This window comes from Neofelis nebulosa, chromosome 10 (genome assembly GCF_028018385.1).
Source record: "Neofelis nebulosa isolate mNeoNeb1 chromosome 10, mNeoNeb1.pri, whole genome shotgun sequence".
NCBI classification, from domain to species: Eukaryota; Metazoa; Chordata; class Mammalia; order Carnivora; family Felidae; genus Neofelis; species Neofelis nebulosa.
Window position 1 is genome coordinate 100,648,649 of NC_080791.1, and position 19,121 is coordinate 100,667,769.

At 39.2% G+C, this 19,121-nt stretch overlaps 1 protein-coding gene across 1 annotated transcript; it reads left to right on the forward strand.

Moving 5' to 3' along the window:
- The first annotated feature begins 10,555 nt into the window (after positions 1-10,555).
- Positions 10,556-11,464, forward strand: LOC131488784 (olfactory receptor 4C11-like). Its single transcript, XM_058690619.1, has one exon. The coding sequence runs from the start codon at positions 10,556-10,558 to the stop codon at positions 11,462-11,464; it is 909 nt and encodes a 302-aa protein (XP_058546602.1).
- Positions 11,465-19,121: the final 7,657 nt, after the last annotated feature.

Below are 19,121 nucleotides of genomic sequence, written 5' to 3' on the forward strand. Positions count from 1 at the left end.
CCTGCCCTCCCTCCCACCCCCCATCAACCCTCAGTTTGTTCTCAGTTTTTAACAGTCTCTTATGCTTTGGCTCTCTCCCACTCTAACCTCTTTTTTTTTTTTTTTCCCTTCCCCTCCCCCATGGGTTTCTGTTACGTTTCTCAGGATCCTTTCTTGATGAAACCCTCAAAGAGTAGTGATAAAAGGATCATACCTCAAGATCATAAAAGCTATATATGAGAGATCCACCACTAATATCATCCTTGGTGGGGAAAAAACTGAGAGCTTTCCCACAAGGTCACAAAAACGACGAGGATGTCCACTCTCTCCACTGTTATTCAACATAGTATTGAAAGTCCTAGCCTCAGTAATCACACAACACAAAGGAATAAAATGCATCCAATTGGCAAGGAGGAAGTCAAACTTCCACTCTTTGCAGATGACATGATACACCATATAGAAAACCCAAAGGTTCCGCCAAAAAGCTGCCAGAACTGATCCGTGAATTCAGCAATGTCGCAGGATATAAATTCAATGCACAAAATCGGATGCATTTCTATATACCAATAATGAAGCAACAGAAAGATACATCGAGGAATCGATCCCATTGGCAAGTGCACCAAGAACCATAAGACACCTAGGAATAAACCTAAACAAAGAGGTGAGAAATCTATACACTGAAAACAATAGGAAGCTACTGAAAGAAATGGAAGAAGACACACAACAAGATGGAAAAATATTCCCTGGTCATGGATTAGAAGAACAAATATTGCTAAAATGTCAATACTACCCAAGGAAATCTATGTATGTAATGCAATCTGTATGAAAATAAGACCAACATGCTTCACAGAGCTAGAACAAACAATCCTAAAGTTTGTGTTGAACCAGAAAATACCCTGAAGAGCCAAAGCAATCCTGAAAAAGAAAACCAAAGCTTGAGCATCACATTCTGGACTTCAAGGTGGATTCCAAGGCTGTAATCATCAGGACAGTATGGTACTGCCACAAAACAGACACTTAGATTAAGGGAACAGAATATAGAGCCCAGAAATGGACCCACAAACATATGGCCAACTAATCTTTCACAAAGCAGGAAAGAAAATAGAATGGAATAAAGACACTCTTCAGCAAATGGTATTGGGAAAACTGGACAGCGACATGCCGAAGAATGAACCTGGAACACTTTCTTACACCGTACACAAAAACAAACTCAAAATGGATGAAAGACCTAAGTGTAAGGCAGGAAGCTCTCAAAATCCTAGAGGAGAAAACAGGCAAAAACCTCTTTGACCTCGGCTGCAGCAACTTCTTGCTCAACATGTCTCTGGATGCAAGGGAAGAAAGCAAAAATGAACTATTGGGACCTCATCAAGATAAAAAGCTTTTGCGTGGTGAAAGAAACAATCAGCAAAAACAAAAGGCAAATGATGGAATGGAAGAAGATGTGTTCAAATTACGTATCAGATAAAAGGTTCGTATCCAAAACCTATAAAGAATTTGTCAAACTCAACACCTGAGAAAGAAATAATCCAGTGAGGAAATGGACAGAAGACCTGAACAGACACTTTTCAAAAGAAGACATCCAGATGGGTGACAGACACATGGAAACATGCTCAACATCACTCATCACCAGGGAAATACAAATCTAAACCACACGGAGATACCACCTCACAGCTGTCAGAATGGCACACATTAGCAACTCAGGCAACCATAGATGTTGGCGAGGATGCGGAGGAAGGGGAACCCTTTTGCACTCCTGGTGGCAATGCAAGCTGGTGCAGCCACTCTGGAAGACAGTATGGAGGTTCCTCAAAAAATTAACAATAGAACTACCCTATGAGCCAGCAGTTGCACAACTACATATTTATCCAAAGGATACAGGTATGCTGTTTTGAAGGGACACGTGCACTCCATTGTTTATAGCAGCGCTATTGACAAAAGCCAAAGTATGGAAAGAGACCAAACGTCCATTGACAGATGAATGGATAAAGAGGATGTGGTACACACACACACACACACACACACACACACACACACTGGAGTATTCCTTGGCAATCAAAAAGAATGAAATCTTGCCATTTGCATCAATGTGGATGGAACTAGAGTATTGTGCTGAGGGAAATTAGTCAGTCAGAGAAGACAAATATCATATGACTTCACTCATATGTGGAATTTAAGATACAAAACAGATGACCATAGGGCAAAGGAAGCGAAAATAGTGTAAAAACAGGGAAGGGGACAATGCATGAAACTCTTAAATGTAGAGAACAAACTGATGGGTTCCGGAGGGGTTGTGAGTGGGTGGGTGGATAAACGGGCAACGGACATTGAGGAAGACACTTGTTGGGATGAGCCCTGGATGTCAGATGTAGGGGATGAGTCATTGGATTCTACTCCTGAAATCATTAGTGAACTATATGCTCACTAACTTGCATGTAAATTTAAAAAAAATGATGTGGTACGTACATGCAGAAACACTTAGCCTTATTATGAATGAAATCTTGCCATTTGCAACAACGCGGATGGACTTAGAGTGCCCATAAGCTAAATAAATCAGACAAAGGAAGTCAAATAGCACATGATTTCACTCATATGTGGATTCAAAAAATAAGGCAAATGAGCAAAGAAAGAAGAGAAAAAACACCCAGACTCTAAAATACAGAGAATAAAATGCTGGTTGCTGAAGGGAGGTGGGGGGCTGGGAGGAATAGTAAAGGAGATCAAAAGGAGAGAAGATACTCCAGAGGTAGCCAGTGTGTGACACTTGTGATGAGCGCTGAGTAATGTGTAGAATTGCTCAATAACAAAAGTGCATTTCATTGTTAAGTATAACTTGAGTTGAATTAAAAATAAAAACTACTTAAAAACATCTTCATTTCCATATTTTTTCTCTTCTCTCTTTACCTGCCGACTTACTGACTTCAAAATATATAGAAATTGTAGGAATTTTAATGAGTAGTTTCATTATAATTTTATATTTTATGAGTATCATTAAGATTTATAATATTATATCTGAGAGTGACATTTTCTAGAATAAGAAATAGGGAGAAGTTTAGAAACTTGCTTAAAGTGACAGACATATAAATAGTGAAGCTAGAATTCAATTTCATCACATGTGGTTCAACCTGTACATGGGCTCCAAGTTTCGTGTGGGGTTAGAAAAGATTTGGCTTAAAGAGCAGAGCATTTGGGAACTTTCAGTGATCTATACCTGCTTGCTTTTTCCGTAGGGCAGGGCCAGGAGTGGAGCACTTGGTAACTGAAATGAAAGGTGTCCCATAGGACAGACTGGAGGGGGAGAAGGGCTCTGAGGACAGAATCCGCCCATTGATGGCCTTGTTCAGGAATCCTTGCCACTGAGGTGACTGTGGTCAAGGATTGACTGAGTTTATCCCTTGGGGTTGTGTGTAAAGGGCAGAGTCCTTGTCCCTCCAAAGGCTCAGCATTTGTGAACGTCTATGAAATCTCTATAAATATCTGATGGAGGAGGAAGAAATGTTAATTCATGTGTTCTTCCAGGGTTTTTTTGTGGGGGGTTACAGAGCTGCTTTTAGAGATGTTCCTATGATAGAATAGTGGGGATGTTTCATTTTAATTCTTGAAAGCTCTAAGAATAGAAGTGAGAAATTTTCTGCTGATATTACAGCTCTAACTCAGACCTTCTAGGAAAGACTGGCTATCCGTGGAGTATCTCCTCTCCCCACAGACCCTGCACTGGAAAGCTGAGTAAATCTATTGGATGTACGGTTCACATGTTGCACACTTACTGCACATGATTCATCTTCAAAGTAAATCCGAATTGCGAGAGCAAATCTAGGAGCTCTCTATTGGACCTCATCTCCTTTACGAGCAATAAGGTAAGTTTTCAAACTCAAGTAAACTATGTTCTTTTCCTTGCCTCCCATTCAGGACTGGGTTTTAGGGAAGTTGCCATGGTTTAGTTCTGTCTCCTGAGAAGCTTGAAGCTCTGGGAACATATTTGTCTTAGTGATGAGAGGATCTGAATGTGTCAGGGCTTCCAGTTTCACTGGCCTCTGCTTGAGGCAGCACAGTCTCAGGAAAAATTCTTATCGAAAGGGTGGGGGGTATATTTGAGGGGGCAGAGGTATAGTGTCCTCTACATATGGGTTTCTTTTTCTTTTAATGGATTAAATAAGCAGCTGATCCTCAATTTTTTAAATTTAGTTTAAATGGTTATTTATTTATATCGAGAGAGACAGAGAGAGGAGAGATAGAGAAAGAGAGACTGGGTGAGTGAGAGAGCGAGAGAGAGACAGAATCCGAAGCAGGTTGTCAGCCCAGAACCCAATGTGGGCCTTGTCCCATGAACCGTGAGATCATGGCATGAGCTGAAATGAAGAGTCTGACACATAACTGTCTGAGTCACCCAGGTGCCCCAATACAGGTGAATTTTTTGTTAGTTTAAATTTTTAAAAAATGTTTTATCTATGTTTGAGACAGTGTGACAGAGAGCGAGCAGGGGACGGGCAGAGAGAGAGGGAGACACAGAATCCGAAGCAGGCTCCAGGCTCTGAGCTGACAGCACAGCACCCGACGTGGGGCTCAAACTCATGAACTGTGAAAACATGACCTGAGCCAAAGTCGATGCTTAACCGACTGAGCCACCCAGGCACCCCCAGGTGGATTTCTTATTTACAAGCTTTACGTTCAGGAAAAGGATCAGGTTGTATACTGATCATATGCAGTCTCTATGGATTGATACAGTTGATACCACGATTCTATGATACACTGACTGTTACGACGTCATGATATTAAAGTTGGCTATCCAGAACCCATGTAAAATCTGCTTACAGCTAAGAATTATATTCTCTTTCTGCTGTTGGGGTAAGAGGTATATATGGAGTGGAGGAATGAGAAACAAACTCTCTAGTGAAATCCTAGACAAGTACTCTTTATCCCTAATAGGATCCTTTGCTCAACCTTACACTGTGGGCTTAAATGATAAATATGAACATAAAAATATATATATAAATATAAATCTAATCATAAATAATGATACAAATTCTGCTCTCTTTTTTAATCCCTTTTCAATTTGCATCCATTTGAGAGTCAGGATACATACTGGACATGGCAGTGCTTTTCTTCTTTCCAGGTTCATGGTTTCTGGCTTTATGCAAGCTCTACCCAAATAAATGGAGTCTGATGCTTTGCAAGCAGTGGTGGGTGAGGTGTGGAGTGTTCAAGATGGAGAGATGACCATGGAGCACAAAGGCTTGAGTTCTAGTACTGGATGCTTTTTGACTGCTCTCTGCTAAGCTGCTTCCCAGCCTAGTCTGCGGTGCACCAAATAGATCAATGTGAACTTGCTAATGAGATATGAATTCTAATGAGCAAAGATTTTAAAAAGAAAAGGAAAGAAAACTATAATCAAGGGTTGCATGATTCAAAACACACACACGCACACACACATTTTAGCAGTGGAAGATAAGTAGCAAGAAAATTGTTTGGGAAAACCTGGAAGGCTGTGCTCAGGAGATGGACAGGGTACTCTGGACACAGGAAGTAAATGCGGAAGGTGGAAGTTTATCAGATGAAGGTCATTTAGCCACTAAGAAATGCTAAAAATGTAGGGAATGAAATGGTCGGGACATATTCATGAGGGACAGCAAGTGTCAGGCATGGCTGGAACACACACGAGCAGAAGCCTTGGGAGGAAAGGTGGTAAGCAAGACTATGGCACAGCGTTTGAGGACTTTGAAAGTCATGGTGAGTATTTCAGCCTTTGCACTTGAAAACTGCAGTAACCCTTTAATCATAAGTTAAGATTAATCATATTTTTAGAATGCCCACTTTTCCTTTTGAATTGCAGCTAGGAGGTAAAAAGAGGGGAGGATGGAGAGCGAGGAGAAGATGGAATTTCTGAAATTGGGTCCTTTCTTTCTGTTTAGAAACATAGAGGGTCCACTTAACGAACTGTAGGATTGACCATTTGCAATACTGACGTTCATGAGATACCAGTCCGATTTTGTCCTATGTATGAGCTAATAATGCTCACAGTGAAAACTCACGTAGTTATCTCCCTTGACATGTTATTTTTCTTCAACAAAATGGTGTGAGACATTTTATTTAGATTTTAATGAGTATTAGACACTGTGTGAAAGGAGTTTTTATGTCCCATGTTTTGAGAATCTAAACTGATCCTGTTTTAGATCAGTGAAAATACTCTGCATGATATTACGATGATGGATGTCTGTTACTAGTATGTACTGAAACCATAGAATGTACCATACCTAAGAGTCAACCTTGGGGTAAACTTTGGACTTTGGGTGATGAGGATGTGTCACGGTAGGCTCATCAGTTCTGGGAAATGTACCGTTCTGGCGGGCGATGTTGGTAATGGCAGGGGTGATATTTGGATGGCGACTAGGGACCATATGGGGAATCTCTGTACCTGTGTTGGTGTTGCTGTGAATGTAGCACTGCTCTAAAAAAATTAATTCTTAGCAACAAGAACAAACTAAGAAGCAACAACGACCAAAAGATCTTATTAAAGCTGAGAGGAGGCGTGTGATTTTGCTGCCTCCTCCCCACCCCCCACAGAGACAGCTGAGAAGGAGCCCATCTGCTCCTCCTCTGAGAGGGGAAGGGACAGGTCTGGAGTCACCACTGAATCATACTCGGGATGCCTGCTGGGTCGATCTTCATTCTGTTGGGGCCACAGTGGATCCACCTGTATGTTCTCCATTGAGTTTCTAATGCAGGGGATTCAAAGATGGATGTCTTCAGTGCAACCCTGACATCTTGAAGGGAGCAGGCACCTCATTCCAGATAAGCCCAAATCCAACTGGGCTAAATTTAGAAAAACCAGATGATTAAATTTTGATAAACAGCTGAATGATTCTGTTCTTCTGTGCTGAATAAATCTTAATAAAATCAGCTCTCATATCTTGTATATCTCCAAATCTCACATTTGACTGCAAAAATATGTTCAGATTTCATAACGTGGCTTCCATGGCTTTGGCAGAGAGGGAACCTTACCTTTCCAAGTTTTTCTACTATGACACTAGAATCAGTCTAAACCAAAGGTTTCATATTGATCTTCTCTATTTGTCCCATCATCCCCATTAAAACGTTGGTTGGTTTCTTTCATGTCAAATGCTCTCACCCCTCTGATTTTCATGTCTTTGGACCACAAACTCTTTACAACCAAGGGCCTATTTTATTTCTACTTTCATGTCATCATGGATCACATTTAGGGAGGCTGTTTGCACCTTGTTGTTGGTTTTTAGTATTTATTAGCGATATTTGGAGATGCCATTCCTAGCTTCTGATCACCATGAGCAAATTAGCAGAAACCACAGTGCCGAGATGATTTCAGTCATTCGAAGAAGGAAATTGTCAGAGGCTCTGGCTGTAAAATTCTCTTTTGTCTGGCAAGAGAGTGGGACACAGGATGAAAAACGAGAGATGGCTAATGTCTGGGAAGGACAAGAGCCCTGAATAAGTGTCTTTGCCCTGTTTTTATTAGGATGAGAAGGATTACAAACATGGCGATGGACGTGCACAAAGAGAGAATGAATTTGTCAACATTAACTTGTGGTTGTGAGGGAAAGGGGGTTTTGAAGGTATTTGGGGTTAGGGGTTTGGGTTAATACAAAACAAATCTGGGTGGAGGGCAATCAGGAGGAAGGTTGTTTACAGTGTATATGAGGCAGAACCTCTGTTTATCTTAGCTAGCCTAGGGCATGAGGCAGGTAGGGGAAATAACCTCAGAGTTAACAAGGCACCTTTTCTTTTGTTAACCCTCTCTGCTCTGGGCTGCTTTGCCTGCAGTGCAGCAGTCCACAGTCCAATTCACCAATTTACCTAACTTGGCCCTATCCTCCTGCAAAAGCAGCTTTTCTGATGTAGCACTAAATTGGGAATGCTTTCAACCTGAACATCTAATCTTGTTTATTTCATATACCTATGTGTTGGGCACCTTTGCGCCTGTTCCTATTTTAGGCCTTTGCCAATCCCTCTCTATGCTGGGGGTTCTGCACTGGTGTCTATTTTGGGGTGCCTTTACACCTCCCTATTCCTTCTTGGCGCCTTTTTGCCTCCTTATACTCGGGGTGCCTTTGCAACCCCCTATTCTTGGGGTGTCAATCTGGCTAACTCAAACTCGGGTGTGACTGTTTTATGACTATAATTCTCTATGCCTTGTTAACCCATCGGTGTAAGCCCAGAGGATTCCTAAGCTTATCCCCCACAGGCAATTAGTGTGAAAACAGTTGTGCAGCTGTATTAGGGGTAAATGAACAGGTAGATTAATATCTTGATAATATTAATAATCGTAATACAACATTGATGCTAATAATCTTAATGAAAGGACCATTCCAAAAGCATGTACTGCCTATCTGCATCTCTTATGCATTGTACATACTTAATTATTTAGCTTTCATAGAAACTCTAAAAGGTAGATTATTTTACTCCTCACATTTACAGGTGAAGAAAATGAAGCCCAGAGATATATCGGGACTTGTGAAATATGGCACCATACTGTGCAGCAGTTGGGGTATGAATCCAGGCGGTTCAGCTCCAGCTTTGATGCTCTGTCACTGTGCTAACCTACCTCTCTGCTCTGCTTTAGGATGTTTGCATCTCAGGGAACCTGGTTCAGAATCTGACTTTCTTCAGTTAAAGCTGTAGTTCATCCCTTAACATAATCTGGAGTTTTTCACTGATCCGTCTGTCTCTTAGGAATTTTTACACTTCTCTCTGCAGATGGTTTCTATTCTTCTAATACCAACCATATAGTCTCTTACATAATGAATGATTTCATGTACATGTATCTTAAAACTCAAAACTCATTAAGAAGTGAGTATTTTATGTTATGTTAAAGTATCTTTCCCCAGCTAGTAAAAAGTGGAGCCGAGATTTGAACCCAAGATATCTGACTGGAGCAACAGTGTTCTTGACCAAGAAATGTAGTTATTTTCTTGATGAATAGCCATCCCAGATAAAATATCAACATTGCAAAATATGAACTGAACAAACATAAAAAAATTCTCGTAACAGCAATACTTTCATTAAAAAATGTAGTAAACATGTAAAAAAACGTAGTAAAAATGTAACATGTGGCTGGTGATAAAAATATGTATGTATATAAAAAATGCAATTTTTTTCTACTAACCAAATGAGAGAATAAGATCATGTCATAAAATAACCTTTTTTGTTTGTTTGCATCTTCTGTAAAATCATGAACCTTGAAATATTGACCATATGTGTATGGTCAGCTCTTCTGAAAAATCATGAACCTTGAAATATTGACCATATGTGTATATAGTAAAAAGATGTGGAGATAAACACAAATGATAATCCCTAGCATTTGGGACAGCGGCATCATACTTGGGAAATTAAGTTGTTATCTGTGTGAGTCAAAATTGGAAGCGATATAAATATCTCAAAAGACAAATGATCAAGGAGATGACACTTAAAAAGCTTTACACAATGTCACATAATTAAATTAACAGTTAAACTAATGATAAGTATAATAACATGGGAAGAAGTGTTATAATAATCCCAAGTCAAAAATCAGGACACAAAATGATATTATATGATGATTTCAGTGAAAACTCAACATGTTATGAACAAATACTTGAAATAGAACAATCATAACACAGTATGTTGGAATTATGGAATACTTTTCAGATAAAATTTTTAGAAGCATGCTGGTGACTTCAGGGTAAAATGAACATCTCTGAGTAACATCTCTGATGCCTATTTAGATTATAGGCATCATTAGGAATTTTATAGCATGTTGAATTCATAGGCAGAGATGCTCAATATTCTGAGTTTAGTCCCACAGCACAGTCAAGAGGGTAAACAGCTTCCTCAATTATTCCAACCACAAAGTTGTCCTGACATTTGTTTTATAATGACATCAGAGAAGCTGACATTGAACATGAGAGGTGTAAGTAAAAGATTGTCAAAACAGACTTTTGTAAAGCATATTACATCCAAGATACAGATGGGATCAGAGATGAAGGGGTCAGGTACCTAAATGAGTGAACTGAACAGAGAATATTTTCTTCCAGAGGGATTCTCCAACGATATGAGTGCTTAATCATAGTGGAATAGAGTTTTTTTAGATTTCAAAGCACATAGATAACACCTATATGTGTATCTGTGTGCATATACAATCTTTTAATTCTTAAGGAAACTCAGGATGAGCTAAGGCAAATATTTGCACTCCCTTTTTCACATGAAAGCTAAATTATGAGATAGTTAAGGTACTTGCCCAAGGACAGTTCAAGTTCTGCAGTTTTCAGTCTTGGTGGGAATCAGAATTTTTTAAGGACATTTAATTTTACCTCCCCAAATGCAAAGGCTTTGTTGATCCAAGGCAGTTAGCTTCTGAATCAACAGATAGATCTGGGAGAAGCTTGGGCATCTGCATATTTACCAAGAGTCATAGAGGATTGAAGGCAGTCAGAGGTAACATAACATGGAACAAAAGCAAGGCATTCAGAGTTCAGCCCACCGATCTTCCCAAGCTGTCACTTCTTTTCTTCTCTTTGCAGATTCAGCCCTTGTCCTCCACTGCACCTTACTTTCAGCCAGTAGAATTGTGATGAATAGCAGTGTGACTGAATTCATTCTTCTTGGGTTGACACAGGATCCAGGAAAGCAGAAGGCAGTATTCGGGGTCTTCTTGATCTTTTACCTTGCGACACTGTTGGGGAACTTTCTCATTGTAGTGACTATTAAAACAAGCAGGACCCTTGGGACTCCCATGTACTTCTTCCTGTTCTATCTGTCTTTTGCTGACACTTGCTTCTCTACAACCACAGCCCCCAGATTGATTGTGGATGCCCTTTCTCACAAGAAGACCATTTCCTACAATGAGTGCATGATTCAGGTCTTTACATTCCATTTGTTTGGGTGCATGGAAATCTTGGTGCTCATCCTCATGGCTTTTGATCGCTATGTAGCCATTTGTAAGCCCTTGCGATACACAACCATCATGAGCCGGCACGTGTGCAGCGTTTTGGTGATTTTAGCCTGGGTGGGATCTTGTATCCACTCTTCGGCACAAATTTTCCTGGCTTTGAGATTGCCTTTCTGTGGCCCCAACGTGATTGACCACTATTTCTGTGACTTGCAGCCCTTGTTGAAACTTGCCTGCATGGACACTTATGTGACAAATTTGCTACTTGTTTCTAACAGTGGAACCATATGCACGGTGAGTTTCATAATCCTGCTTATGTCCTATGTTGTCATCTTGTACTCTCTGCGTAACCACAGTGCTGAAGGAAGGCGAAAAGCCCTTTCCACCTGCACCTCCCACTTTATTGTGGTTGTCTTATTTTTTGGTCCATGCATATTCATATACACACGCCCCCCAGCTACATTTCCAATAGACAAAATGGTGGCTGTGTTTTATACAATTGGGACCCCCTTGCTCAACCCTCTGATGTATACACTGAGGAATATGGAAGTGAAAAAAGCCATGAAGAAATTATGGTGTAGCAAAGTATGACTTCTTTGGATACAGGATATTCAGGGTTTCTAATGTATTTTTCCTTAACAGCCTGGTCTTCCTTCATGGACAGGCAAAGTGAATTTTTCTCATTGTGAGAAAAATCCATTGGAAAATTTTAATTTAACTATTATTTCATATATTTAATTGAATTATTATGCATAAGTACGGATAAATACACATCCCTTTTTCACAGAGGATGACATTAGAATAGGATTACTTAAAATCCGTAAACATTGTGAACAACCTGGAGTGGCTCTCAGTGGAAATCTTTTGACAGCTGGCCATATTCACATGATAATTTCTCTTCCTGTACAATTTGTCTTCAGAAAAAAATATACCGGCTATTGGCAGAATGATTGTGTGTGTGTGTGTGTGTGTGTGTGTGCGCACTAATTCTTTACAGATTTCATTCTAGTCCTTAAGAACTTGGATGTAGAGCTAATCTCTATGGAACAAGAACTTAGAAATGAAGCTTGTGGTCTTGACAATCTGGGAGTTGGAGAAGATGTTCTGAGAAAATTCTGTGGTGGAATGTGTGCCTGAGGCTGACTCACTGGGACATGAATGGACCCTCAAACTCCATTAAAAGCTGGAAACCTCAGTGAAAACCTGCACTGTCACTGGAAAACACTGTCAATGTTTGGTGAATGGTGGGAGAAGGAGAGTTTTACACTTGGCAGTGATGGGCGGTATCATCCAGGAACTGCTTTTTGGCAGGGTCCTTCTCTCTCATCTTCACAGATCAGGGTCAGTGAGGGGGTTTGGCAACAGGAATATGCAGAAGGTTAAGGGGTAGAAGCATGGCTAGAAAACAATGTACAGTGTAGAGCAAGCAAAGGTGAAAGGAAAGTGGTAACTGTATCCAGGTGGGATAGAAGAAGCTTTGCCTTTTTATATTGGAGAATCACTTTTTGGATATCTGAACGTTTGCAGGGAAACAAATGCAGTTCCTGGGTATCTGTATAAAATTGACCTAGATTAGCTTGACTTCCTTGGCTCTTACATTCGTTTGCATATCAGGAAAACACTTTATTTATTTATTTATTTATTTATTTATTTATGGTTCCCAATGGTGTCTGAAAATTCAAATTTTCTATTTCTCGGGAGAACCCAGGATTGAAGGTCCACATAGTGCTTTTCAATTCTGGTCTTCTGGTTTTGTAGAAGAAGAATGTTTAAATACATATTTTGATTTTTGAAGTTAACCAATTGAGATGTGTAATAAACACCCTACCACCATAACCACCACCACGTCTGCCATCACCACATCATAATCTCATAATTAAGTACCGTCATGTGATGCTGTTTCAGTATCTGAACGTATAGTTCCCATAAAATTTGCACCAAGAAGAATTACTGTAAGTGATACAGGCTAATGAGAAAAGAATCCAATGACCTACATAAGTATGTGAGATACCAACTGAAGACCAAATGTTATCGTGTCACATCAAAGACGGTGAAAGCTTTTTATTTGCCTTCCTTTGGGGGCTTTTTGTAGGCTCTCTAATTTTAGCATCATTGATGTGGAAAGATTTCTATTTCTTGTCATCACTGATGACCCCTTGTTAGCCCTTAGAAAGCCAGTGGTTAACTTCCAAATTCTGTACTCTTCCCAGTGAACTCTCTTGGGCTGGTCCCTAAAGGATCTCTTTATGGCTTCTGTGTGGTAGTTTCTGGGAAACGTCCAGGCATTTCTGCTCCCAAAATGTTCTATTAATGAAGAAACATTTCTAACATAGGCTGATGTCAAACAGTCACCCTCATCTGATACCAACCTGTCTCTCTTCCTTCCTTGACTTTACTTACCTCAGTCTGCTCAGTGCACCCATATGGAGGGTCCCATGCTAGGTTCTCAGAGTAGGGCTCCATCACACACGCACATGCACACACACACACACAGCACACACACCCCTGGGGTGAGGGACAGGCATACCTCTACAGTGAATTCTCTAAAGCTGTTTTCACAAATTACTCAGCCACTTTATAACCCGACCACGTTTATATCCTTTATCTAGTTGTAGGATACTTCTGTTGATCTTTTCCTTGGTTTGGAAGTAGGCATAAGATGATTTAGGCACAAGTTCACATCCATTGTGTCTATTCAACATTTCAGTTTTAACACCTTGCTACATAAGAAAGGTTACATTATAAACAATTTGTATGACCACTGGACCTGAAGAGAATTTATTTTCATTTGGAAAGTGATGGTAGACAGCACTGGAGGGGCCAAGATGGTGGAGCAGCCGGGTAGTTTTTCTTTTCTCTGTCTCTTCCCTGAAATACAGTTAGATCATCACCAAACCATCTTGCGCAACTAGAAAACAGATTTGAGGATTAACACAACAATCTGCAACTTGAGGCACAGAACTCAGCAGGTCCATGGTGCAGAAGGTGAACTGGGGGAGAGAGAAGCTGTGGATAGTGGGGAGCTGTTTTTGCTTGTGGACAGAGGACAGACACAGGGCGAGAGTACAGGAAATGCACTCCCTCTAACAGCAGCTGATGAGGAAGAGAGGGAGTAGAAAACCCACAAGGACTGAACAAGAAAGAGAGAAACAAAACTTAGAAAGAAAGTTTACGTTTACAAACTGGGGTTTTATCAAGAAAGGAGGCTGAATTTTGTCAAATGGTTTCTCCATATCTATTGACAGGTTCACGTCGTTCTTCTCCTTTCTCTTACTAATGTGTTGTATCACATTGATGATTTGTGGAAATTGAGTCATCCTTGCATCCCAGGTATAAACCCCACTTGATCGTGGTGAATAGTTCTTTTAGTGTATTGTTGGATCAGATTGGGTAGGATCTTGTTGAGAGATTTGCATCCATGTTCATCAGGGAAATTGGCTGTATTCTCCTTTTTAGTGGGGTGTTTGTCTGGTTTGGAATCAAGGTAAATGCTGGCCTCATAGAATGAGTTTGGAACTTTTCCGTCTATTTCTACTTTTTGGAACACCTTCAAAAGGATAGGCGTTAACTCTACTTTCAGTGTTTGGTAGAATTCCCCAGGAAAGCCATCCAGCCCTGGACTCTGGTTTTGGGGACATTTTTGATTACAGATTCATTTTCTTTACTGGTTATGGGGCTGCTCAAATTTTCTATTTCTTCCTATTTCAGGTTTTGTAGTTTATATGTCTCTAGGAATTTGTCCATTTCTTCGAGATTGCCCAATTTATTGGCATATAACTGCTCATAATACTGTTTAATATTGTTTGTGTTTCTGCAGTGTTGGTTGTGATCTCTCCTCTTTCTTTCTCAATTTGATTTATTCGGGTCCTTTCCTTTTCTTCTTTTTTTTTATTTTATTTTTTTATTTTTATTTTATTTTATTTTTTTTATTTTAAAAAAAAAATTTTTTTTTCAACGTTTTTTTTTTTTATTTATTTTTGGGACAGAGAGAGACAGAGCATGAACGGGGGAGGGGCAGAGAGAGAGGGAGACACAGAATCGGAAACAGGCTCCAGGCTCCGAGCCATCAGCCCAGAGCCTGACGCGGGGCTCGAACTCACGGACTGCGAGATCGTGACCTGGCTGAAGTCGGATGCTTAACCGACTGCGCCACCCAGGCGCCCCCCTTTTCTTCTTGATCTAACTTGTTATAGGTTTACCAATTTTGTTAATACTTTCAAAGAACCAACTCCTGGTTTCATTGATCTGTTCTACTTTTTTCTTTTCAATTTTGATACAATTGATTTCCACTCTAATGTTTATTATTTCCTGTCTAATGCTGATTTGGGGTTTTATTTGCTGTTCTTTTTCCGACTCTTTTAAGTATAATGCTAGGTTGTGTATCTGAGACCTTTCTTCCTTCTTTAAGAAGGCGTGCATGGCTACATACCTCCCTCTTATGAATGCCTTGGTTGTGCGCAGATTTTGTGCTATGGTGTTATCATTTTCTTTGGCCCGTATACTTTTTATGTACCTCTTTAACTTCTTGGTTAACTTATTCATTCTTTGGTAGGATGCTCCTTAGTATCCAAGTATTTGTTGACTTTCCAAATATTTTCTTGTGGTTGATTTTGTGTTTCAGTGTTGTGCTCTGAAAATATACAAGGTATGATCTCAATCTTTTTGTACTTATTCAAGGCTGATCTGTGTCCCAGTATGCGATATTTTCTGGAGAATGTTCCACGTGCACTGGAGAAGAATATGTATTGTGCTGCTTTAGAATGGATTGTTCTGAATATATCTGTTAAGTACATCCAGTCCAGTATATCATTAAAAGCCTTTGTTTCTTTGTTGATGTTCCATTCAGATGATCTGTCCATTGCTGTAATTTGGGTGAAGTCCCCTATTATTATCGTATTATTGTCAATTATTTCCTTTATGTTTGTGATTAATTGATTTGTAAATTTGTTGTATCAAAACTTGGGGGCATAAATGATTACAATTGTTAAATCTCCTTAGTAGATAGACACCTTAATTATGATCTAATGCCCTTCTTCATCTCTTGTTACACTCTTTATTTTAAAATCTAGATTTTCTGATATAAGACTGGCTACCCCAGCTTTCCTTTGGTAACCATTAGCATGATAGATGGCTCTCTATCTCCTTACTTTCAATCTGAATGTGTCTTAAGTCTGAAATGAGTCTCTTGTGAACAGCTTATAGATGGATCTTGTTTTTTTTTTTATCTATTCTGTTACTCTATGTCTTTGATTGCAGCATTTAGTCCGTTGACATTTAGAGTGAGTACTGAACGATATGTACTTATTGCCATTGTGTTGTGTGGAGTTGGAGTTTCTGGTGGTATTGTCTGGTCCTTTGTAGTCTTTGTTGCTTTTGATCTTTTTTGTTTTGTTTTGCCTTTTCTCCTCTCAGAGAGTTCCCCTTAAAATTTCTTACAGGGCTTGTTTAGTGTTCACCAACTCCATCAGTTTTGTTTGTCTGGGAAACTTTTTATCTCTCCTTCTGTTTTCAATGACAACCTTGCTGGGTAACAAATTCTTGGCTGCATATTTTTCTGATTCAGCACGTTGAACATATCTTACCACTACTTTCTGGCCTGTCAAGTTTCTGCGGATAGGTCTGCTGCGAACCTGATCTGTCTTCCCTTGTAGGTTAAGGACTTTTTTTTTCCCCTTACTGCTTTCATGATTCTTTCCTTGCGTGAGTATTTTGTGAACTTGACTATGATATGCTTTTTTGATGCCCGGTTTTTGTTGAATCTAATGGGAGTTTTCTGGGCTTCGTGGATTTTGAGGTCTACTTTTCCACTATTATTTGTTCCCATGACCCTTCTACCCCTTTTCCCTCTCTTTGTCTTCTGGGACCCATATGATTTGGATGTTACTCCTTTTTAATGAGTCACTGAGTTCTCTCATTCTTATATCGTGCTCTTTTGCCTTAGTTTTCCTCTTTTTTTTCTGCTTCATTATTCTCTATAATTTTGTCCTCTGTATCATGAATTTGCTGCTCTGCTTCATCCATCCTTGCCACCCTAGCACCATTCGAGATTGAAAGTCAGTAATAGCATTTTTAATTTCACCTTGACTGGAGCTTACTTATTTTATTGCCACAGAAAGGGATTCTTTGTGTTTTTTGTTTTTTTATGTTACTTTGGGTATTATTCTTATTATTGTGATTCTAAATTCGTGTTCTGTCATCTTGCTTGTAACTGTGTTAAGTCCCTGGTTGTCATTTCTTCCTTTTCTTTCTTTTGAGCTGAATTCCTTCATTTCATCATTTTGAAGGAAGAAAAAGAATTAACAAAATAAAGTAAATAAATAAAAATTAAAAAATTAAAATCAACACAACAAAATCAAATGAAGGATGCTGGTCATAGGTGTGTTTGGTCTGGTTGTGGAAAGAAGTTTGATTGAATAGAGAAAAAAAGGAAAGAAAAGAAGTGAAAAAAGGCAAACAGTTGAAAATTTAAAATAATGAATACAATAACATAGAATAAAAAGAATTGATGAAAGTGAAATCGATTTAAAAGTTCACAAAAATGGAAAAATACAGTAGTAAAAACTGAAGAAAAATCTTGTCATAAAAATGGGAACAAGTATCAATTTTTTCTCCTTATGTCTTCATGAACAAGAAAAGGAAATAAAATTACATATAGAAAACAAAAGGATGGGTGCTGGATTGGTTGTGAGTTGGTGGATGAATAAATGGGCAAAGGACATTGAGGGAGACACTTATTGTGATGAGCACTGGGTGTGAGATGTACGGGATGAATCACTGGGTTCTCCTCCTGAAATTATTAGTGAACTATATGCTCAATACCTTGGATGTAAATTAACAAATATAATTTGGTATGTACAATGCAGTCATAGCATTAAAATGAATGAAATCTTACCATTTACAAAAACATGGATGGACTTAGAGTGTCCATAAGCTAAATAAACAGTCAGAGGACATCAAATTGCACATGATTTCATTCATATGTGGAATTTAAGAAATAAGGCAAATGAACAAAGAAAGGAAAAAGAAAAAAAAAAAAACACCCAGGCTATAAAATACAGAGCAGAAAATGCTGGTTGCTGAAGGGAGGTGGGTGGCTGTGTGAAATAGTAAAGGAGATCAAGAGGAGTGAAGATACTCCACAGGTAGCCAGTCTGTGACACTTGTGATTAGCACTGAGTAATGTGTAGAATTGCTCAATAACAAAAATGCATTTCATTGTTAAGTATAACTTGAATTGATTTAAAAATAAAAACTACTTGAAAACATTTTCATTTCCATATTTTTTCTCTTCTCTTTTTACCTACTGACTTACTGACTTCAAAATATTTAGAAATTGTAGAAATTTTAATGAGTAGTTTTCACTGTAATTTTATATTTTATGAGTATTATTAAGATTTATAATATTATATCTAAGAGTGACATTTTCTAGAATAAGAAACAGGGAGAAGTTTAGAAACTAACTTAAAGTAAGAGACACAAATAGCAAGGCATGAATTCAATTACATCACATGTGGTTCAACCTGTACATGGGCTCAGAGTTTTGTGTGGTTTTGGAAAAGATTTGCCTTAAATATCAGAGCATTTGGTAGCTTTCAGGAATCTATACCTGCTTGCTTTTTCGATAGGGCAGGGACAGGAGTGGAGCACTTGGTAACTGAAATGAAAGGTGTCCCTTAGGACAGACTGGTAGGGGAGAAGGGCTCTGAGGACAGAATCTGCCCATTGACAGCCTTGTTCAGGAATCCTTGGCACTGTGGTTTGCTGTGGCCAAGGATTGACTGAGTTTATCCCTTTGGGTTGGGTGAGAAGGGGAAAGTCCTTGTCCCTCCAAAGGCTCAGCATTTGTGAACATTTATGAAATCTCTATAAATATCAGATGGAGGAGGAAGAAATGTTTAATTCGTGTGCTCTTCCAAGGAGTTGTTTTGGGGTTACAGAGTTGCTTTAAGAGACGTTTCTATAGCAGAATAGTGGGGATATTTCCTCTTTATTCTAGAAAATTATAAGAATAGAAGTGAGAAATTTTCTGCTGATATTACAGCTCTAACTCAGTCCTTTTAATAAAGACTGGCTGTCTGTGGAGTATCTCCTCTCCCCACAGACCCTGCACTGGAAAGCTGAGTAAATCTATTGGATGTACGGTTCACATGTTGCACACTTACTGCACATGATTCATCTTCAAAGTAAATCCAAATTGCGAGAGCAAATCTAGGAGCTCTCTATTGGATCTCATCTCCTTTACGAACAA

Coding starts and splice junctions, on each gene's coding strand:
- LOC131488784 (XM_058690619.1), top strand. CDS start 10,556: ATGAATAGCAGTGTGACTGAATTCATTCTTCTTGGGTTGACACAGGAT.